This window comes from Chelonus insularis, unplaced genomic scaffold (assembly GCF_013357705.1).
Source record: "Chelonus insularis isolate UGA/USDA-ARS -01 unplaced genomic scaffold, ASM1335770v1 contig_330_pilon, whole genome shotgun sequence".
Classification (NCBI taxonomy): Eukaryota; Metazoa; Arthropoda; class Insecta; order Hymenoptera; family Braconidae; genus Chelonus; species Chelonus insularis.
In genome coordinates this window covers 25,664-49,963 of record NW_023276499.1, presented here as the reverse complement: position 1 = coordinate 49,963, position 24,300 = coordinate 25,664, and the positions used below count along the sequence as shown (strand labels likewise).

General features: G+C 28.3%; 4 protein-coding genes across 7 annotated transcripts in view; 3 read left to right on the top strand and 1 right to left on the bottom strand.

The window, feature by feature from the left end:
• LOC118066137 (allatostatin A-like) overlaps positions 1-20,992 on the bottom strand; it is a 30,398-nt gene extending 9,406 nt beyond the window's left edge. For 2 of the 3 annotated variants that reach the window (XM_035081938.1, XM_035081939.1), the window contains exon 1: positions 20,871-20,992. The gene's annotated coding sequence lies outside the window, so the exon portion shown is untranslated. The remainder of the gene's footprint in view (positions 1-20,870) is intronic. The other variant, XM_035081940.1, reaches the window with a different exon arrangement.
• Positions 3,677-8,562, top strand: boss (bride of sevenless). Its single transcript, XM_035081943.1, has 7 exons — positions 3,677-3,806; positions 4,117-4,249; positions 4,350-4,831; positions 5,238-6,227; positions 6,761-7,098; positions 7,362-7,583; positions 7,924-8,562. The coding sequence occupies exons 1-7, from the start codon at positions 3,698-3,700 to the stop codon at positions 8,188-8,190; spliced, it is 2,541 nt and encodes an 846-aa protein (XP_034937834.1). The 5' UTR covers positions 3,677-3,697; the 3' UTR covers positions 8,191-8,562.
• Positions 9,268-11,942, top strand: LOC118066136 (synaptic vesicular amine transporter-like). The gene is made up of 6 exons (XM_035081935.1): positions 9,268-9,409; positions 9,491-9,706; positions 9,852-10,118; positions 10,813-11,009; positions 11,260-11,581; positions 11,719-11,942. The coding sequence occupies exons 1-6, from the start codon at positions 9,319-9,321 to the stop codon at positions 11,940-11,942; spliced, it is 1,317 nt and encodes a 438-aa protein (XP_034937826.1). The 5' UTR covers positions 9,268-9,318.
• On the top strand, positions 14,631-24,277 carry LOC118066132 (cGMP-specific 3',5'-cyclic phosphodiesterase-like). 2 transcript variants are annotated; one of them, XM_035081931.1, is made up of 9 exons: positions 14,631-15,161; positions 15,309-15,419; positions 15,514-15,818; positions 15,886-16,945; positions 17,008-17,046; positions 18,550-18,834; positions 18,914-19,290; positions 21,624-22,060; positions 22,261-24,277. In XM_035081931.1, exons 2-9 carry the CDS (start codon positions 15,372-15,374, stop codon positions 22,917-22,919), a joined length of 3,210 nt encoding a protein of 1,069 aa, XP_034937822.1. In that variant the 5' UTR covers positions 14,631-15,161; positions 15,309-15,371; the 3' UTR covers positions 22,920-24,277. The 2 variants fall into 2 exon arrangements, with proteins under 2 accessions (XP_034937822.1, XP_034937823.1); XM_035081932.1 differs by having other exon boundaries at positions 14,631-15,419; positions 15,501-15,818.
• Positions 24,278-24,300: the final 23 nt, after the last annotated feature.

Genomic DNA, 24,300 nt, shown 5'->3' with positions numbered 1-24,300 from the left:
GTTGAAAAAAAGTAATATAAAAATTTCAAAAGAAAGGTAAAATAGTGAAAATGATTATGGAAAGATAATGAAATTGTTATTGGATAGTACTAGAGAATTTGTTGCAAATTGCTCATAAAAAATCCTTCATATCTGATTACATGAATTCTGATCTACTCATAAAAGGGTGAGATTCAAGTAGTAAAAAAAAATGTAGTATGTCTGACCGAAACGGGACGTAACTACTGCGGGGAAAAGATTTTATTATCGGCAGGCAGGATGAAATTTTTTTTTCGATACTCTAGAAAGGACATGGATCATTAGAACAGACGATGTTCTCTGTTTTTAACTAAATTTCATGTCTCAGAGATATTAATTAATTTAAATTTTATCGTAGGATCACTCGTCATAGATAATGTTTGTTAATTTATTAATAAAATATGAGAATAAATTATAATTACTTTCATTTTTAAATGAATGCAGATCAAATTAAATAAAATAATTCACCTAATTTAGACATTACTGAATAATAATAATTATTATTTATAAGTTATATCACTAGTCAGTCCATTTATAATATTACATAAATAATTACTTTATTTCGATTTATAAATTCGCTAGAATATTTGTAACTCTTTGTATCGTTCAACATCAATAATAATTCAAATTTATCCCTCTATCACTAATAATAGCTTTAATTAAACATATTTTAAGCATAATTATCTATATGTAACGATTTAATCTCCGTTTGCACTTAATTAATAATTATTACCATTCAATTGTACTTCAAAAGCTCCCAATTCATAAAATGTCAAACTGAATCCTAGTCAGAGAACAAAAAATTGAGGGAGAAAAAAATTGATCAGACAGAAACTTTTAGTTTCTTTTGACCCTTTAAAAAATATTCCATTCTTTTAGTCCCTTGTTGTTCTTCTATAGACAATAAATATAACTAACAATATATTTACACGTGTGAAAGCTTATGGACCTCATGAGAATTCCCAATTGACACTTTCCAGTTTTCCTACCTCATGAATTTGTTTCATAAAACTTAAGTTTATCCCATAGAGAGTTTGATATCTGTATCGATCGATATCCAAAGTTTTAGGTCTCGTCGTTTTATTATTTATCATATTTTTAACATTAATTTATGCTTTTTTCTATCACAATCCATTGTTATGTAAACAGAAATATTATAAAAAATTCTTCATTGAATTCAATCAAATATTTAATCTTTTCCCCTGTTGAACACAAATATAAATATTCAAAAGTAAGGTTTTCCCTTTTTCTAATATTTTCAATTGATTCTCACCATTTTTTAAACCTTTACTATTTCAATTCATTCAACAACAAAAAATACTCTGCTCAAAATTATCAGGAAATGTTGCTTTAGAAATTATTAAAATTATAAATTAATTTTTTATATAGAAGTTAGTTAAAATAATAATATTAAATATTCCATTAAAAGCCAATATATAATGACTCAAATAATAATCTTTTGATGTTAATGTAAACATAACTCGTTAATTTATCTAATCTACAATTTATTTATTACTATTTAAACTACATCATTTTCTCCAGGGAGATCATGATAAATGGAATTAAAATGCGATAAGTTCACATAAGTACAACAAGTGTTCAATTCTCACACAGAGCTTAAGACTATAGTGATGATTAGCATTCGATTAAACTCATATACTGGCAATAATTCAATCACTTTATCTCTTTAAAAAACTATTATTCATTATTTACCATACATTTCTCCGGTAAATTAATAATCATATTACATACTTTCTCTTTGAAATTAAATGCAAATGAATGAATATTTTGGGAATCAAAAATGCAAGAATAATTTTATCAGATATTTCCAATATAAATGCAGTTGTTTTTATGAATTAGCTTTAAAATCAACCGAGTAAATTTCGATTTATAATCCGTGGGCAGTTAGAGAATATATATAACATGTTTTTTTAATAAAATAATACATCATCGCTCATTACTATTCAGTATTATCAGTCATTATTGAACTTTTTGAAATGCAATAATTCATTTATTACCACAGCATATAAGTTAATTGATCAATATTTAATCATTTCAATGAAATATTTCAGGTCACTTGGAGTTTTTATTAATTGAAATAATATGATAGTGAATGTTAAAAAATTGAATGAAAAACATTTTAGTGTAATAATAATTATTATACTAATGTAATGGAGCTTCATTATCTCAAGTTTCATTTCATAACATCAACTACTGATTCAAAAATTGTTCGACAATAATAAATTTTAATAAAAATAAAAAAACTATTTTGCAATGATTTAGTTAGTAATAACGATATACTGTTTTATATGATAATAAAAACAAGTTTAATAGCCAGAGTAAAATGACATTTCAAAAGAGTTAATTGTTTAGTTAAAACAGAACTAGAAACATCCGTAGAACATTTTATTTATATAATGTTTGTAAAGAGGATATGGGCTTTGAATTGATATTAAGGTGAACAAAAAAATAAATTCACGTCGTTGAAATAAATTAGTTTACTTAGATTGCAACTTAATCTTCAGCTACAAACTTCTCTCTTTGTATCTTTGTATCTTAAACAAATACCAAAACGTGAGTAAATAAAAATGCTTTTTACAGCATGTTCTTTAATCTTGAAGATATTATTTTTGTATTAATCTACTGATACTATGACTATATATGGGTCAGGTTTCTCCCTATTACTCTCCCATGGACTTCCTGGTAAATATTTACCCTTTTATTTGTTTGTTTATTTTATTTAAAAATTTTTGATTCATAAAATTCAATAATTAAAATTGGAGGGTGTTGATCAACATGAGGAAATATTCAAAACTTCTAACTCCACTGTAGTCTACAGGCCTCTTATCACTACATGGTATAGTCAATTTGATAACAGATTACCGACATTCCGTAAACACTTTATCTATTATTTCTCTTTGTGATAACTATTTTTGAATTTAAATAAAATTCTTTGATTTGCACAAAGAAATGTAATAGAAGAAAATTATTTTGTTCGTTTATTATGTGCTCAAACAATTGTAGGTGCTTATTGTTATGAAAAAATTACATTATTATTTAAAATAACTTCAACAAGAAATTTATAAATAAATAAATTGAATTTTGCAGGTATTAAAACTTTTCATTGTCATTATTGATTTTTTATTAAAATAAAATAAGATTACTAGATATTTTCTCAAATAAAAATAATCTTATTTAGACACTAAATAAAAAAATAAAAAAATCTAGTTGGTATATTGACATCAAGTTCACCAATAAGAATTTAGTGACAAACAAAATTATTTATTTAAAAAAATTCTCGTAGAAAAGTTACACTTTCTGTTAATAAAAACAAATTCTCTTGAAGCTTTAATAAACAATCCTTGAAAAATATTTTTTTTTTAAATTAATTGATAAGAATGACCGTGAATAGAACAACATCGACGTGGACAATAGAGCTTGACTAAAGACTTAATGTATTTATAAAAGAGAAGCTGGGGCTAGCGGCAGTGGTGCGGCTTCAAAATGGTTGTCAAAGGCTTGAGAATAAAGTCGTTAAAGTAGTTAAACTCTACACAAATTCATTGTTTCAAGTGTTCCACAATGAAAGTGTTTTTATTATGTTCTGTTTGACTAAACAAAAGCTCAGCATATCTTTTGATTCCATGTGTAAAATTTATCTTTGATACATCAAGTGACAATGTTTGGTTTTTGGATTTTTTTAGCTGTTGGAACTTTGGCATTTGATGATGGAACTTGTGTTAAAAATCAAACCTTACTCGAAATTCCAGGAGAAGCTGTTTTTAGAGGTATATGATTCTTTTCATTTTTTGGTTATTCGAAACAAGTTTGTTTCCATTGATCTTTGATGATCAGAAAATCCTCGATTAAAAAAAAAGAATAAATTACATTAAATAAATAGTGAATTATTTCATGAATTGTCTATATCTATCTATTAACAGAAGACCTCATAAACGAGGGATATTTGAAGAAATATATTAAAAAAAAGTTGGTTTCAGTCTTCTTCAGAAAACCATTCAATCCGAAGTCAATTTCTGGAGAAAATTGATTCCATCAAAATAGCCTGAATAACTTCAATAATCTTGTGTCATATTTTAGTATTCGCCGATCTCAATTATGGTCCTTATTGTAATGCAACATCATCTAAAGGCTTCCAAGAATTGACGACAGCATTTTATATAATATCTACCTTAAGTAAGAACGATTACATTTCTGGAATTACACTAGGTATTTACTCTCTTAAGCTATTCTTTATTTATTTTCCATTAAACGTATCGTTCAACTGGCTTATCTAATAACTCAATATGTATATTTAATATATCATAGGTTTCAAAAATAATCGATACTTGTCAAGATTCAGCATTAGTCTTCAAACAATCCGTATCACTATCATCTGAATTAGAATGTGCAGATCAAACCTATTCTCTTGGAATTCTCGCTTCATCATCTTACACTTCAGTTCTTCAGCCATTCAAAGATTTTACTGATATTCCAATCATGTTCTATTCTCCTCAATATATGACTCAAACTTTGATAACAATTGCAGTTTCTTTTATAAGTTCAAGATTTAAATCTATCGATCTTCTGTTGACTGACTCTAAAACGACATTTGAAATATTTGGAAACGAAAGTGCAAAAGCTGGAGTCTGTATTAAGAGTTTAGTTGATTTAGAAGACAAAGATAGTGATCAAGAATCCCTGGTTGTTATTGCTGGTGATGAATTTTATATCAGATATTGGATGCAACGTGAAGAAGTCAAATCTATTCAAAAGACTTGGATCTTTATTCCTCTAGATTTTTCGGATATTCAGGGTAAGATTTTAATTATTTGTTCTAGAATTGAATCGAATAGAAAATAAATAGCTTTGACTTTTGGATGTATGTAATGCAGATAGTTGGTTCAATAGTAGTGAGTGAAAAGCTAATTAACCAGTCCAGTATTTAATCACAATAAGTATGGTAAAGATAGATAAACTCTTGCTATAGGTATTTCTATCTATTGATTAAATACTGATGTATGATCAACTACTGATAAAATTAAATATAATTGAGTCACTTATTAATTCATTATTAATTGAATATCAAAGTCAAAGAATAAGACTTTTTATTGAACCAAAGTTTAAGAAAATATTAAAGTCAGATCTATGAATATTTTATTTAAATGCTGTATTATTTCCATTATTGAATCGTTAATTTTAAATGTAATAAATATTTACAGATGTCATACCCTATGGTTCATTCGTTTTATCAACTGAAACAATTTCTGCTAAGTTGGGAAATCAATCGTGGGAAGGCACAGAACTGGAAGCTATTAAAATTTCACTGCCTTACTTACTTAGCATGGGGAAACCAATCATATCGATCTTTAATTTGTTTGCCAACTTTCAAAACCATAACTGTTCTTATGAATCATGTTCGTCATCATTTTTTGATTATCAAGCTCTGAAAGATGTCTCAGATTCCAGAGTACTTGAAATCCTAGGAATCCCACGTAAATCAAATAAAATTCGTGTTTCTATGATGGGAAAACTCGATCCAGAGGTTGAAAATGTTGAAGAAATAGCTTTTTATGAAGTTGATATGAACTCTTTAGAAATTTTCATTGATGAAAATAGACCTAAACTAAATTATTGTAATGAAAATGAAGCATGCAATGACTGTATTAATTTACAACATTCTGGAAACAAGATAAAAAATATTTCTAATCTAGATCCTAAAGACAAAATAATTGAAGGCATATACTTAATTAGAAGAGCATGGGTCTTTATATTACTAGTACTTATTGCATGTGGAACTATCATTTGTCTTGGAGTGAGTGCTTACATCTTATACAGATTTTTTACTGAAGAGTTTTTAGATGGAAACCCAATTTTAACATATTTTCTGATTCTTGAAGACATCTTTGTACTGTACTCAGTGATTCCATTCTGCTTAAATGGGCATGATCATGAAGAATATCTAAGTTCAATCAAGATATTTATATCAACTCTCTCGACAGCCAGTGTCTTTTCCACCATGTTAGCTAGGTCATTTTTCTTAGCCTTCTCAACTAAAGGGGTGTTTTCCAGCCACATAAATGGATTTTTGGAGGGTCTTATGGTATTTTTTGTTGTTGGTGTACAACTGGCAATGTCCACTATGTTTTTTGTTGTGAATTCAACAGCATCTGGAGATGTTTTGAGAAGTTCAGGATTTATTGCTTTGTTAAGTGAGTAAAAAATTGGTCAAAAATTATCAGATAACATAATTAATAATAAGTAGTGACAGATGAATGGTACTTGAGTAAAAAGTGATAATTAAATTTAATTAGTTTGTAGTTGTAGTCAACCAGTTGTGCGTTGAAACATAGTTTTCCATTAAAAACTCTTCAGTATAATTTTATTTCGGTTAGCTTGATTCAATGTTGTTTATTTTAATTTCGTAATCATGCAGAAGTTAAACAAATATAAGCGATAATAAATTACAATTTTAACATAAAATGAAATAACAATAAGATAAATAGAATGAAATAATATTTATCAATTAATTAATCAAAAGCTGTGGAGTATTTAATTATTCATATTCAAATTATTATCAAAACTATCGGATAAAAGCCAGTTGAAAAAAAAATTTGTTTTTATCTCTCCAGTTATAATGTAAATATAAATAATATAGATGTAACTGCAGCAAAGCACGTAATATTGATTATAAGTTCATTGCCACCCATTATAGTACTAACTTTAATCGTGATTTGTTTTCCAGGCTACAATATTCTACTTTTATTTATGCTCCTTGGAATGTCAAGTCTGGTTTGGAAAATCCCAAGAAATTATTGTGAAGGAAAATGTTTCTTCTTCACAACAATCGCACTTTTAGTGGACTGGTTGATATGGATTGGAACATTTTTGCTAGTTAGAGCAGATTGGAGGGACATCATTGTAGCATTTGGACTAGTGTCAACTGGGTACGTGATAATTGGAGGGCTTTTTATCACAAGAGTTTATTACATGGTGACACATTTGGAGAGAAAAAATACTGTAAGGACTCATTTTGAAAATGCTGATTTAAGAACAGAGCCTCGAAGACGTTCATTTAGACAAGTGAGTGATTGTGGGTTTATAATAAAAGTACCTAATTTGATAATAAATTTATTTTAGAATGAAGAGTATCAATAGTTAATAGACAAAATAGAATAAATATCCATGTATATACCCAATTAGAATTTCCTCCCATTGACCTCGTGAATCTTGGGGCTTCTTTCATATAATAGGGGATTTAAAGTACTTGCTACAGTCAAGGTTAGAAGCTTCAATGTTCTTATGCAGCATGAGCTTTACTTAGTTCGTAGTCTTCCGCATTACAGACGACACGACGGCCTTTTCACGACTACGTGTTACCGATGGAAGGTGTTAGAAATTCATCGGGGAGATTTCCAACAGCGAATCCTAATTTCTACGGTAGTTCTAGTCCTCAACCTCATGAACAACCAGACAAGATTTTAGGCTTTAATAACTATGGATACCATTCTGATATTCATGAAGAGAATCACTATGTTGTTCCAAATGTTCGTGTTAATACTTTAAATGTAAGTAATTTCATTACTGAACTACGTATATTTGAGAAGCATGAAAAAAGTTAAGAAATCATTTCTTAATATTTAAATTAAGAATTTAAAAGTTTTAACCATCATAAATATAAATTGTTAATGATGTTCTGAAGGCAGTGAAAAAGTACCGTAAAAATTTGAAATCAGTTATAAGTTAAATTTACTTTTAAACAATTCCAGAAGTTTCTTGTTAATTAATTCTAAGAAGTTAATACTATTAAGTGGGAATTGATTTTTTAAACCTCTTCAAACAAACGTAGTTCACTTATTTGATCACTAAGTAAAAAATATTTTAATTAATTTTTTTATTATTTACTAGTCTCAGAAAAAACGAGTAAAGATCGAGTCTGATTACGCACAGCCAACATATCCTATTCACGATGAGGAAGATTTTGATCGTCGAAATGATAGAGATTGTATTGAGACTGAAATATATGTTGAAGGAAATCGTCTTTCACCTTATAAAAAAGGACCAAATGAATCATACCCATCACGATGTTCAAGTCCAAGGCTTCATCCAACAGAAGCGACAATTAATGAAGAGGAAGAGGAAATTGAAGAGATGACTAAAGTAACTCGCTTTTAATATAAAATAACATCTTTTAATAAATATAAAACATTTTAAATAGACTTGCAATCAATATAAGTGGCTATATTGCAATGGTTCTTGTCTTTAATGTAAACGAGAATAAAAGGACTTTTCTCTAACAATGATTGAAAGTGATGATTTAACGCGATTGAGAAATTGTGTTACATTGTAATTGAGCAATCAGGACGCAGGTGCAAATATCTGATCGTTAGATATGTGTGAACGGTGAAAAACGTTTTCTACATTTTTGCAAATTATTTTGAAATATCTTCGAATATTGCAAATATTTCTTTTAAATAAAATTAATAACTCTATTTTTGTTTTGTTTAAGAGTTATTTCAATTTTAGCAGTATTAGAAATGTAAAAACATTTTCACTGAATTATAATAATATATTTTGCAAAACTGAATGGAAATATTTACAAATAAAAAATTATAAATATTCAATTTATTTTCATAAAAAAAGTACTTGTACTTATTGTTAGATATATAGTTAAAATAGTTTATAAAGAGTATATCTGATGCTTGATGCTTTCTTCTGTTAAGATATTATATTTAAGTAATATTTAGAAATATTATTTTATTGAAGGAATATATAAACTTAGATATGAAAGCAACAAATAAAATTATAATTTTTTCAAAGAAATAAAAAGTATTATTAAAATTAATAAATGATGTTATAATTTTTTTTTCCAAATATTAGCTGAAACTCATGATCTAAATGATGTGGAAATTCTCCAGTGATGAAAGAATATGATTTGTGGATGCATTACTTCACACTGAGAATTGAATGCGTCAAAAATGTTTTTCCAAACGATGGCTTTGAAGAAATATATACGGCCTTGAGGCAACTTAGTATCCTCATGTGGCTGTAAAAGATAGATAAGTTTTAGATCATGAAATAAATCGAAAAGCCCGCTGATTCGTGAAACTCTTCTTTTCCCTTAACACTCATGGTTTCAAGAGTGTCTATGGTTTTTGCGAGTCTGCGCAAAACTAAGCCCTATAAAAGGATATAAAGGATGTTCACATCACAAATTCTTTCAGTTTAAATGAACTTTTAAAACGACTGTAAAGTTTTTTTCATTCCCTGATGATTTGACAATTTTTTCTAATTTTTTGTATTATGATAGAAAAACCGACAAAAATGCGGATGGTGTTGGTGATTGTGGTGTACCTCAGTCTTTTTTTGGATAACGTTTTATTAACAGTAGTTGGTGAGCCGGAATCTCATCTATTTTATGTCGCATAATATGATAAAAAAATAAAAGATTACTTTTTGAAAACTTTTTTTTCAGTACCAATCATCCCAGATTATCTTTGTAATATTTATAATTATAATAATTCAACTTCTAATAAAGAAGACGATGAAAATGAACGTGTTGGTTGGCTACTTAGTTCTAAAGCTTTGATCCAGCTGATTTTAAATCCAGTGGTTGGAACTTTTACCGAAAAGATTGGATATGCTAAGCCACTTTTATTTGGGAACCTTAGTTTACTTTTAGCTGCATTAAGTAGGCATTACTTACATACTAATAATAATAAGTAATCTTAAAGTAGTTTAAATAGTTGGAAATATTTATGTTCATATTGGGGATAAAGTTAGGGAAGATATTTAAAATAATGATCACCAACATAATTGAATATATTCCTTTATAGTTTTCGCTTTTGGCAGAACCTATGAATTGTTATTTATGGCACGAAGTATTCAAGGAGTATCCTCTGCATGTATTGGAGTATCCGGAATGTCGTTAGTAGCGTCGCAATATCCCGATGAAGAAGAAAGATCTAAAATTATGGGATTTGTTCTGGGTAGTATTGCCCTGGGCGTTCTTGTTGGTTATCCAATTGGATCTATTTTATATGACATTGAAGGCAAAGAAGCTCCTTTTCTACTGATTGCATTATTAATTTTTTTGCCAATCTGTAAGTACTATATTTTTTACAATTAATCTATAAAGAATAATTTTAAATGATTCATTAACGTTTTGAATTTTTTCTCTTTATTTATGAAAAAAAATTAATTTACTTTACTTTGATTCATTATTATGAATTTTTATTAATGAAGCAATTTAAAATCCTTTTTAATTCACTCAATAGCAATAAACATAACGTGTGTAATAGTGTGTTGTAAGTAATCTTCTCGTGACACTTTTTTATAACTTATTTAAGCTGTTTCCATATCACCCCAGGATCTCTTTCATATTTCATTATTATTTAAGTTCCAAGAACTTCCCCTTATTTTCCTATCTTGCTTTTGATTGGTACAATAACACTACTCCAAAGTATCGCTTGCTAACTTCATTTAGTTATCTACACTTGTCACGTAAAAATAATTTAAGCTCATCTATAATGCATTTTATATATTTTTGCCATTAATTATGAATTAAATCTACGTTTAAATCACAATGAATAGTTTTTACTTTTGTCATTTTTGTTTTATATATTTATATATAAATTCATGTGATGATGTCGATTAATAAATAGCAAATTTAATATATATGAAACAAAATAGTCAATTGTGATGATTTTTACAATATTTATTCAACTATTTGATGATAATTTTATTGATTAATACAAAAATAGATAATTAATAGTTGTTCTATTTTTTTACTATTAGGTTTACAAATGTTGAATGTAAATATAGATTTAAATTCATCAACCATCGAAAATACTTCTCATGAAACTCACTGGAGATCACTTCTGACTCGAGGAAGCATTATCATTGTCGCAGGAGCTATTTTATCATCGACCATACCTATAGCAATTTTAGAGTCTTGCCTACCAATTTGGTTACGATCACATATCAAGCCTAAGGTAATGAAATCCCTGTGGTATTCATGTATAGCCATTATTGAAGGTAGTTAACACCACACAATATTGACTTTCTGATGAAAGCTTGAGAGAAGTTTAAGTTAAAAATGCTTAAGTATTTACTGGAAATTATTTCTGAAAAATTATTAATTAACATTATGTGATTTTATTAGTGAATTGTTGATGTTAATAATATTAATTATTCATTGGCAAAGTTTTAATAAACTAATATAAATTCCATTCATTTGCTTAGAAATGGCAACTGGGAATAGTTTTCATCCCAGACAGCATTGGATACCTTTTAGGAACAAATTTCTTTGGCATGATTGCTTTTCGTTATGGTAGATGTAAAACTGCAGTGTTTGCAATGATGCTCATCAGCATTAGTGTGATCATCTTACCATCAGCAATGACAATGTCTCAACTAATTTTTCCTCATCTAGGAATGGGTCTAGGCATAGGCATTGCTGATGCTGCATTAGTACCGCTTTTAGCAAGTTTTGTCGACCAAGATGGCAACTATGGACCTGTTTATTCGATACAGCAGATTGCAGTTAGTCTTGCTTACTCTCTGGGTAATTTTATATTTAATCAGATTTGTTTTTTGCATATCCTGAATAATGACAGTTGATTACAACATACGTACTAATCAATGCCAGGAGATTGAATTCATTTGATAAAATTTATCGAGAGTCTTATTGATTTGTTTCAGGTCCCATTGTTGGGAGTGAATTGGTGAGAGCAATCGGTTTCCAATGGGTAATGAGAAGCGTTGGACTGATCAACCTTCTCTACTGTCCTTTCTTGATTTATTTAGCACTGACAAGAAAAAATGTCTTTTTGAATACTAACAATGATAATAATAAAAAAGAATATGACTCGATTAAGACTGGGTTTGAGTATAATAGGTTTCATGATTCTGATGATGATCTTTGAATAGGTTATTTATTTTATGCTTCTATTGTTCATTTTGTTTTTAATAAATGAATACATTTAATTTTATCAGTTATTTAATAAACAACTTTTGTTTTCTATTATAAAAATTCCAGCTTTTCAAAATAAAGTTGAATTTAAAATATACATTACATTCATTAAAATGAATATTCATTAATTATAACTGAATATAACTGTTCACTCTATAAATCCAATTAATATTAGTTGGGTAAGTTCTGAGGTTGTTAAAAAGCTTGTTCATTATGTTGAAAAGATTACTTTCCTCTACTTTTTGTGAATAAATGTACATATACACCAAAATTTTTGATAATTTTTTTTTGCTTATAAGATTATTAAATAGCAATTGTGCTTTAGTTGGTAAAAATATTATAGGTAGAAACTAGAATTGATTATTTAGTATCACGATAAATTTTAAAAATAGCTTTTACATAAAAAAGACTTCCAGGCACTTAACTTTTTTTTTTTAAATATGATAGTGCCTGGCTTAACATTGAGGTCATTACAATTTTTAATTTGAAATTAGAATCAATTAATGATGGCGCGTGACAAGTTGCATTTAAGAAAGTATTGTGTAGGTTAGGAATAATTTAAGGAAATCGTCTTTAGCAAATTCAAAGAGTAGGGAAGAAGTAGAAGTGGGGCCAAAGGGAAATAGTGGTTTGAGTGAAGCTACAGTAGTGGTTTCTAATAAGTAGTAAAGTGGCCAGAACACAATTTCAAAGTTTATGAGGTCACAGACCACGCAGTGGAATTACTGATCTCAGTATATTATTACAGAACCTGACTTTCTTTATTGACAATCTAATTTTAGAATGCATTTGGAATACTGATAAAGTTTTTTGGAAATTTTAAACTGAGTTTCAAGTACCTACAAAAATTGCAGATAGGAGTTTACCTTCAGTCTTATCATTGTTAGTGTTTTCTTCAAAGAGCTTCATTAAGTGTTCATATAACAAAGTGAGATGAAGATACTTAAGGGGATAAAAGCAGCGTTATTAAAAGTGGAATTTAATTTATGATAATAGTTCTTATATAATATTCTGTAAAATCATAGACAATAAAAATTAATAAATGAATTGTATAATCGATTGAGATTAGATATTTATATTAAGAATAGTGATTGTGATTTTGAGCTTGCCTTCAATCAATAACTCATTTGTTATGTAATTAAATTAAGAGAAAAGATTACACGACATTCCAATAAGACGATCGATAATGAAATTACTATTTTTTATTGCTTCCCAATAAATTTCAGTATATCAATAAATTTCGCAAAAATTATGAAAATAATGTTTTATGGACAAACATTAATCTAGATGATTTATGAATATAGAAAGATAACAATAACAGTTGTATGAAATAATTATATGAATTTCCTCCTTTAACAATACCCCTACCCTATGATATAGATTCTTAATGGAAGTTTATTTATATTTTTTTTTATGAAAAGAACAAATAAAAAAAAATTATCCCTAGAGTTGTCAAGAGAAGATGAGAAAAAAAAATCATCATAATCACAATCTCAACAGAGAGTAAAAAAAATATCAGCTGATCTATTGTAGATATTTCTTTTGTAGTTTAAACAAATACAGTAAAAGCTCAAGAAATATTCAGAATTTTTGTCATTCAAGGTAAGTTTATATTCTGCATCACATACATTTCACACAGAACTATGATGGTCTTCCACAGGTGGAATATAAAAAAGGACGGATCTTACACACTTGTTAAATTTTATATGACAGAACATAAAAAATACTTAGTTATAAAAATAATTATAAAAACTTAATAGTTCCTGATATTATTGAATAATGTTTAATGAAAGTGTAAAAAATCGATCAATGTCAATTCATTTTCTTTTGTGATTTTCCAAGTGTTGACAATCATAATTTAAAAGTTTGACGACACTTTAATAGGCAATTTTTTTTTTTTTAAATAAAAAATAAAATCAGTTGATCCTCAATTGTCCCAATTAAATGAATGATTAATTGATACTCCCTCTTTTCCTGAACAAACAAATAAAAAGAATTTTTTTTTATTTTAGATGAATGTGCATTCTGACAGACTCAATGAAAAAAGAACACACTCAGTAGAATGTACAATATATCAGTATCAGCAAAAGTAAAAAAACATGATGATAAAAAAAACTACGCCACAAAATAATATTAACATTATCAGCGAGTTAATAATATAATAAATTTATTTTTGATTTTCACAAAAAAAATAAAAGATATTTTTTTATATAAAAAGCTTTTTTTCGCTTATTGAAACACCTTCAAAGCCGCTACTACTATTAGAGGTGACCAAGCCATGTAAGAATAAGCATCCTCGTTGAAAATTCAAGTAAATAGTTCGCTCTCTCTTCTATCTACCATTTCTCATCATCCCTTTTCCCTTCCTCTTTTCCGTTAGCCTTCTGTTCCTCTTTCCCTCCAAAACTACCACATCAGCACACACTAGGGGATGCTGGCTGGTCCGGGACCACACTTCACCGTATCGATCTTTACCCTACCAACGTACTCCGAACCAGCCAAGACAACACAGTGCCACAGTCGATTCCACACACACATATACATACTTCCACTAGTAGAACGACAACGAAAGCTCTCGGGCTTGCTCTCTGTCTCTCAGCCCCCATCGCATCGCAGCCTGGCTTTAGTAAGCTCACAGCTTTCATTCAGTGCACAAGTGTTGAATGTGCTTTTCTGTATCATCAACATCCAACCCAACTACGGAGTTGCTGCATTTCAGACTTGGCTTTCTTTAATCAATTGCTCTAAAATAACTTTAAATATTAAAAAGCTAACTTCTTCCAGCTAAATTGAACGATAAGTTGAAAGCAATGTTGAAATTATTGCAGAAGAATCCATTGAAAATGAAATAAATTCAATAAAATGAACCGTGTATTTAGAATCAGTATCAAATGTGATGATTCTAACAATTGATGAAATGATCCAGAGTGTTAGAACACGATGTAATATCCCCAAGGTCATACGAATCAGACCGGAAATGATGGAAATTGATAGTCTACTATGGTAGTGTTTTAAATTACATGCTGGATTGATATTTATATTAGCTCTTATGAGAAAAAGCTTACTTTCATCACTTTAGTGTTGTTGATGCTGCAAAAACGGTACTTTCTGAGTAGCCTCCACTTGACATTTTTTTATCTTCAAGATCTGCTTTGTCTGTGTAGAAGCATGGGTGAGTAGCTTTTATCAAACCAAAATGCCAAGCCTAATTACCTGATGTGAAGTGATGATGATGTAAAATGCAAGTTGGTCAATATTTATTTACCAAATTGCTATTACAAAAATATGTTTCGGATATATAATAATTCTGCATCATCAGGATTCAAGCTTTTTTTTGAGCTCAAGTTATTTCTTTACGTGAAAAATTTCATTAAGAGATGATATGGAAGCTGAAAGTGAGGTTGATGAAGATCTAGATCCGGATCAAGAGGTAATAAAGTCTTTATTTAATGTCCCTCATAAAATATTGATGAGTATTATTATTTTATTTTATTACTTGTTATTTAAATAGAATTCTGTTTTAGAGTAATCACAAAAATTCAAATTGGAACTGCACGATGAAGATTTCGATAAATCCACGGTCTTTAGAAGCGTCGGAAAAGAAAGAATGCACTTTAGTGCAATCATCAAACGACTTGAAGGATTCAACTAGTTCAGAATTGATTTCTGGGTCTCCAAAATGTGAATCAAATGTAAATTTAAGTGGAAACATTAAGACTGAACTGCACGACAATGAGATGTTTAAATTTTCTAAAAATAAAAAATCACCCTGTCCTGATACAATTCATGAATTCGAAGAAGATGGTCTTACTATGGATAGAGTTTGCAAGTAAGTCGAATGTTTTATTGAAAATAAATTTACAATAACTTTTTAACATAAAAATATACCATTACAGATATCTAGAATCTAACCCTGCTGTAGTAGAAGCTTGGTTTCGAGAAAAAGCCAGTCCTGAATTGAAAATGAAACTTTTAAATTTAAATCCACCACAAAAATCAACTCTAAATGTTCAACCCAACGTACCGGAGCATGCTCTTGTTCGCACTAAACGCAATAGTGTGACCTCTGACCTCTTCCAATCGTGGTTAGCATCAAACTCCCCTATCAAAAGAAATAGAAGCCCTAACCGATTTCCAATGTCTCTATCTGGTCGAAGAGAGGAATTAAATCAACTAGATGAAGGTGAACTGTTCATGGAACTTATTAGAGATGTAGCTAATGAACTTGACATTAATGTACTTTGTCATAAAATACTCGTCAATGTGGGACTCTTAACCCACGCAGATCGTGGTAGTCTTTTTTTGGCTAAAGGGCCCTTAGAAGATCGGTATTTAGTGGCAAAACTCTTTGACGTTACTCAAGATACTGAACTTGATGAAGCTATGAAAAAAGCTAAGAATGAGGAGATTAAAATACCATTTGGTGTTGGAATAGCTGGATATGTTGCACAAACCAAAGAAGCTATCAATATCAAAGATGCTTATAAAGATCCAAGATTTAATAGTGCAATTGATATGAGAACTGGATATAGAACCAACTTAATCCTTTCAATGCCTATTTGTAATTATGAGGGTGATGTGATTGGCGTAGCACAAATCATCAATAAAACTAATGGCAGTAATGAATTCACTGAACGAGATGTTGAAGTATTTCAGAGATATTTAACATTTTGTGGAATTGGGATACAAAATGCACAATTATTTGAACTTTCTGTCCAAGAGTATCGTAGAAATCAGATTCTGCTGAATTTAGCAAGAAGTATTTTTGAAGAGCAAAATAATTTAGAGTGTTTAGTAACAAAAATAATGACTGAAGCTAAAGAATTACTTAAATGCGAACGCTGTGCAGTTTATTTGCTAGATTTAGATTGTGGTGAAGCAGGACATTTGGAGAAAATTGTTGAAAGACCTGGGAAATTTATTCAAGAAGCTAGAAAACCTCTATCAAGGAGAGAAGTAAGTTGAAGAATAAATTATTCAAAACTTCTTCAACTTGACAAATCTGTTTTTGTTTATAGAGCAACAATATTGATATGGAAGATATCTTGATGAAACAGGTAAGTAAAAACAACAAAACAATTGATGATAAGTTTTTGAGTTTATCATTAATGTATAATTCCTTTAAATTAAGATATTACTATGATTGTTAACACCACTGCTAACAGAAATGCATTTGAATTTATGAGATAATGAATTATTAATTTCACAGAATGGTTAGATTTCGAGAATTATGAAAATCAAGAGAAATTATTAATTTAGAGTACTTTAATAGTAATATTTTTGAAAGGACATTTAGATGATGATATTTGCATCCTAAGTTTTTAAGGGCAACCTTTATTTCTTTTTTTTTATGAGTAATTATCAAAGTTTGATATTTAAATTTACAAGCATCTCATGTTTTAAATGATTCAAAACAAATGAAATTCCATCAATCATTTGCCACAATTCAATAACCAAAAGATCAACTGTAGTCGAACAATAGCAGAAGAACTAACAAAACATTTAATCGAATAAATGGGATTTTTCATGCTTAACAGGTTGGGTGTTTTATCAAGGGATAGAAATATTTAGTATCAAATAACAGAACTTTTTGCTTTAGTAATTTGATATTATGTTTCAACAAACAAGTCTAAACATTCGATTATTAGATTGGCAAATAAATTCTTTTGTTTTCATAATCATTTTTTCTTTTAATTTTCTATTTTCACTCAATTTTCTTTGATTGGACAATTATTTTCTCTTTTTTTCCTATGAATAATTCTGATTGCCAAAAAATTCCAAGATTAATTGTAAAAATTTTGTTATCTTTAATAGTTTATCCTAAAATAAATTTTATAAGAATCTTTATTAGTCATTTAATACAAGATTAAACACTCTCACTTTAAAATTAGTCGTTTAAACTCTCTCATGTCTCATGAGGGTTTAAAGTATAGATGAAACTTAGTTACGTGGGTGATGAGGAAGAGGGGAATACTTCTTACTTTGAAATGAAATTCAATCATGTAAAATATAATATTTCTTGAAATGTGCAAGTATAATACATCCGGCAAATAATTATACGAGCTCTCAATTTTCTATTCGCTCTTGAAAAACAATAGAATGTAAAATAAATCAATAAATATAAATACAAAGCTATTAGTAGTAATAATATACTATTGAAAAATGATTTATTATTTAAATAACTATTAAATATTATCAAGTCTGTCGTAAAAATAAATACTGTAAAATAATAGCATTTTTTGTGCTTTTTCGGTTAATTGGAATTTTTTTAATGAATTACTTTACATTATAAAATATAAAAAATTACTTTTATTTTTTCTAACAGCTTCAAAATGCGAGTTAAATAAAAATAATAATTATTCAGAGTGAATATAATTTTAATCCAAATATTTAAGAAAAAGCTTTTTTATACTTCTTACTAAAAAAATTTCTTAACATTTTTTAATGATCAAAATAAAATTCTTTTATCGTCTTTGAGTGATAATTATGTCACTTTAGTAGAGACTAATGAAAAGACGGACCAAGAGACAATCCCATTATTCTAAATAATATAATTTTAGACTACTAATGATGGAAGTGCCAAGTTCACGATGATCTTTGAGATGGAAAATGGAACACAGGAAGCCCGAGTAAGCAGGCTGACTACAACTGACTTATCTAGTCCTTTAGGAAGGATAGCAAGGTACGTTGCTAGCACGGGTCAAATTCTGAATATTGGAGATGTGGAAATGTGGTTGAAGAAAGGAGTCTTAGACACCGGAAAGGATCCAATCAAGAGTATCCTCTGTATGCCTATAGTGAATGGTCAAAGGAGTGTAATAGGAGTTGCTCAGCTCATCAACAAGGTCAGTGAAACAAACAATCAAATAGTATTTACTATTCTTAAGATAGAATCAACTATTTAATAAACTATTTCATCACTAGGATAATGGAAGTTCTTTCACTGATCCGGATGTCTCAATTTTTGAGGCATTCGCAATCTTTTGTGGCCTGGGAATTCACAATACTCAGATGTATGAATCCGCGTGCAAGTTGATGGCAAAGCAAAAAGTTGCACTTGAATGTTTAAGTTATCATGCAACAGCTAGTAACGAAGATGCATTGAAATTGACAACTGATGTGATTCCCTCAGCAGAAAAATACAATTTGTACAGCTTCACATTCACAGATTTTGATTTGAATGATGAGGACACTTGTCGTGCTACTATCAGGATGTTTCAAGCATGTGATCTCATTCACAGGTTTCATATACCTTATGATGTCCTTTGTCGATGGACTCTGAGTGTTAAAAAAAATTATCGGTGAGTTTTTTGTTAATATTAAATATTCTATTTAATAATTAATTTAGAAGTAAGAAAGCCTAGTATAACACTTAGATAAATAAATCAATAGATGCCAATATAATAGACAATATAATATAATACCATTATCATTGTAAACGAATGGTGTGGGTTATCTTCTCTGAACTCACTTTGTAGTTAAAAGCAATAAATTTTATTAAAAAATTATATAAATCCATTCTATCATGAAAGCTTCATAGTCAATGACGTACTAGTTTCGATTAAGTTATTTTTTGAAAAAAAGCTTTCCATTATATTTTGCTAAAAATAGCTTAAAAATATTATGTTAAAGCACATAAAATGACTTTTTTCTCTATTGATTTATTTTATCCACAGTTTACAATAAATTTCATGTAATTACCAATGCATTACATCATTTATTAAAACACTTTGTTATAATAGATTTTTACAAACAGCTTTTGTTGCAATAAACCATTGCATGATTCTAGTTGGGTAACAATAAATATCAAAACCTCAAATGTCAAATGGAATTTTTAATTTCTTTGTTACCAATAAATAATGTTTGCAAAATAAATATTGATATCAAATTCCATATCCTTTTAGAGTATGAAACGTTGAAATATACTTCAAATTTATAAATGTCAGTGACATTTAAAAATGATAAAATCACTCTCATTTTAAAACTGTCATATTAATCTGTCTAATATTTGTCCATTCATTAGATTTATAATGCCTGTGGAATTTTCATGAACGATTTGAGATTGTTGAATGAAACGAACATTCATCTCGAGAGATGTTGAAAAAGTATTCAAGATCATTTTTACACGAATTACAGGGGTGGAAATGTAAAAAAATTTCGTTTTTTAAACTAAAAGTGTTCTTTCATGTGTAAATGACCTATTGAAAAACAAACAAATTGTCTGATTATTTTTTTCTCAATTATTCTTCTGAGTTGTTTTTTTCGATTATATAATTGTTGTGCATCCAGCAATAGAACATCCGAATGATGTGACATATAATTTTTTTTGTAATTTCACCGGAGTTTTTTTTGCAAAAATAATTTTTTCGTGTTAAAGTACACGTATAAAAAATTTACAACTCTAAAAAAAGACCTTTTATTCACTCTATCAAAAGCACTTTTCATAAAGTATGTTTATTTATACGTGAAAATTCACAAAGAATGAGATGAATGAAGTTGACATAATTTTTTTCCTACCATAAAAAATCCTAGCTAAAGTCATGTAGGATTAATTATATTCCACTTAATGTCATTGCAAACGATTTTTGTCAAGTAATGAAACTTGACTGAAATAGTAAATAGGAAGAAGGAGGTATGTCGATACGACTAAACCGTATTAAACGTAATTAAAATTCTCTTTAATAGCGATGCAAAAATTTCCATGTTAAATTATAATTGAATGAAAAATAATATAGATAAGAATTCTTTTATATTTTTATCAGTTGTTTGCTCTTTGCGAGAAACTTTATCATGATAAACATAATTTACGAATAAATAACAATCATAAAATACAAGTTTGATTAGTTAGTGGGTTGTGCTTTAAAGTTTTGCTCTAACTTACCTCTCGTAGAATGGAAACTTAATCAAGTCTTTCACCAACTCCCTTCGTTGTAATAAGTATCATATTCAGATTTATTTCATTGATCTTGTCTTCGTAAGAAATTTATTATTATTTAACTTGTCTGAAAATGAGAAAATTATAAATTTAATTAAAGATAAATTTTGTAGGGGTGCTTTTATTTCTTTTTTTTTGATCATTTTCAATGAAACTATTTTTAAACAAAGGTAAAGTTTTAAAAATAAAAATTCCATAGCTTTAGGAAGCTTCTAATCAATGTAAATTTTTTAAATATTCGAAGGGATTGTAAATTTTTGTATAAAAATACTCAGTATTTTCTTTCTTCTCATGAAAGTCAATTAAATATTTTTTTTATCTTAAAGCATTTATTCCAAATGAAATCACATAGCTCAATAATGATTCACTAAAAAAAATAAATTGGAATCCACTGATAAAATGTTCAAATGATGGTAGTTTTACCCATCACATATATTTACGAGAACAAAGAAAAATAAAATAATTTACGTTTGACAAGTTATGTCAAGTTAACAAAAAAGTAATTTATATGATGTGTATGCGACACAATACGTCTTGTCGTAGCAAAAAAATTAAAAACAATCTCCATTTAAATCAGTTGACTTTTTTTAATCTCTAAAAAACGTGAATTAACAAATAATAATAATAATAATATAAAAATTTTTATTTTATTAGAAATAATAAAAATAATAAACTAATGGCATGATAATTTTTTTCTAGACCAGTAAAATATCACAACTGGAGGCATGCTTTAAATGTAGCACAGACGATGTTTGCAATGCTGAAGACCGGAAAAATGGAGCAGTTCATGACAGATCTTGAAATTCTAGGACTTTTAGTTGCATGTTTATGCCACGATCTTGATCATAGGGGAACTAATAATGCATTTCAAACTAAAACTGAATCACCGTTAGCAATATTATATTCAACGAGTACAATGGAGCATCACCATTTTGATCAATGTGTGATGATCTTAAATTCAGATAGTAATAATATTTTTCAAACTCTCTCTATGGAAGACTACAGAAGAGTTATGAAAGTAGTAGAAAGTGCAATTTTATCGACAGACTTAGCTGTTTACTTTAAGAAAAAAAATAAATTTATGGAGTTGATTGAAGAAGGAGAATTTGATTGGCAGAGTGAAGAGAAAAAAGAGCGTAAGTAGTTTCAGTTGAATCTGTTGTCCAATATCGAGAATCTATTGTTTGTCAATAACTAAAAATATCACGTTACAAAGTGAATTTTTAATTGGAAAAAATAAAGAAAACTACTTAGATAATTTATTAAAATGATAGAATATTGATAAAAATTTTTTACTTAAGAACTAAAAATCAACTTTAAAATTTTCCCATTTTAGTACTTTGTGGGATGATGATGACTGCTTGTGATGTCAGCGCTATTGCAAAACCCTGGGAAGTTCAACATCGAGTAGCAAAACTAGTTGCTGATGAATTCTTTGATCAAGGAGACTTGGAGAAGCTTCAATTAAACCAACAACCTGTCGCAATGATGGATCGAGAACGTCGCGATGAGCTTCCACAGATGCAAGTTGGATTTATTGATGTCATTTGTCTCCCTCTATATAAAGTTTTGTCAGAAACTTTTCCTTGGATGAAGCCACTTTATGAAGGCACAGCAGAAAATCGAAGACATTGGCAGGACTTGGCAGAAAAAGTTGAAATGGGTCTTACCTGGATCGATCGTGATACTATTGAAGAGCCAGTTGAAGAATTTGTTTCTCAAGAACCTAAAGATATTGAATTTACTGTCACAACTTTAAATTGTGCTCATGAAAAGAAAGATATCTCTGGTTTAGCTAAAATTTCATCAGATTGTCCTAAAAATTCTCTTGGACGATTTGCTTCACTTAGAAAGGGTGGTAGATCACTTGGAAAAGGTGTCAGACATCGACTTAGTAGATCTCTGTATGCTAGAAGTAGCTCTGAAGATACTGGTAAAGTTAAAGTCATGTTGCCGGAAAGAAAGAATAAAAACAAATTATGCCAGCTTATTTGACGGCTCACGACTTCGAGTACTCTTGAAAGTATTCCCGAGTAACTCACTAAGAAATTATCGGTAAACTTTTTTAACTAAAAAAAATGATAAACACTGATAGTAAAAATGAGTTTAGGGAGGTCTAAGGGAAAACAATCGTAGAAAACGGAAATGAAAATTGATGAATTATTTGTTTGGAGAAATATCTGCTAGTTTTACTGTTGTTTACATATTTAAGAATGGTGACTTACTGTTGATAGTAGAAAAGAAATATTTTTAAATCAGAATAAATTGTTAAATGATAATGAGTTTTATTCCAAATCAAAATCATATTATTAGTGATGTTGATCTGAATAACTATTTGGAGATTTTTTTCAATTAATGATTTAAAACTATAAATAATAAATTTTATTCATGGAAATAATCCATTAGAGTGAAAATATTTTTAATTAAATTTATTTTTTAAAATCTCATGAACATCAAAGAAAAATCAAGTGGAAAAATGTAAATAGGAAGAGTGTAGAAAATGAAGAAAAGGACTGTTGACTACAATGTTGAATAGATTATTTTAATGCTTGTACCGTAAAAAAATTGGTGCATAAAGTTTGAAATAATACGCTATATTTTTAAAAGTGTAAAATATAAATTAGCGTTTGCATTCAAAAGATATACTTTGTAGGATATAAAAATGCCAGTAAAATTAATTTTTAAATGAAAAATGCTTTTAGTGACTACTATGGTTGTTTCCCCAAAAGGACCTTTGATGGATTAAAAAAAAAGACTTTGTGTATAGATAATTAGCTGGAATTTGTGATCTCAAAATGAAATTTTGACAAAAGAAAATGAAAAATAATTGTATCTTTGATAATGAAAATGTAAATTTCATTTTTTTTAGATTATAGAGAAAAATGGGACGTTGCAAAGATAATCTCTTAGATTTTAAAAGAGATCAAAAATATGAAATTATTGTATAGTCAATTTAGAAAGAAATTTTTCTAGATTGGTTATGGGTTTTTATTGTGAAGATCAAGATTTTGAATTTATGTATAAAGAAATTAACGTATTTAAAGGGGATTCAGGACTTCTATGAAGAAAAAATTCATATGATGATAATAATAAAGGAGAAAATTAATTCAAGTACACTTGAAACGAAGAAGTAATACTATTAATAATAAACAATAAGAAATTAAAATAATAATAAAAAATAAATAAAAACCAAGCAAGTAAATTAATGAATAAATACAATGGGTGAATAAGTGAAAAGATTTCTAGTCTTTTGATATAAGTAGAAAATAGAAATAATAAAAATGCTATTGTCAGTAAATAAAAGAACATTACTGCATGAAATTAAAATGAACACTTTGATGTAAAAATTGTAATTAATTTAAGACAAAATAACTAT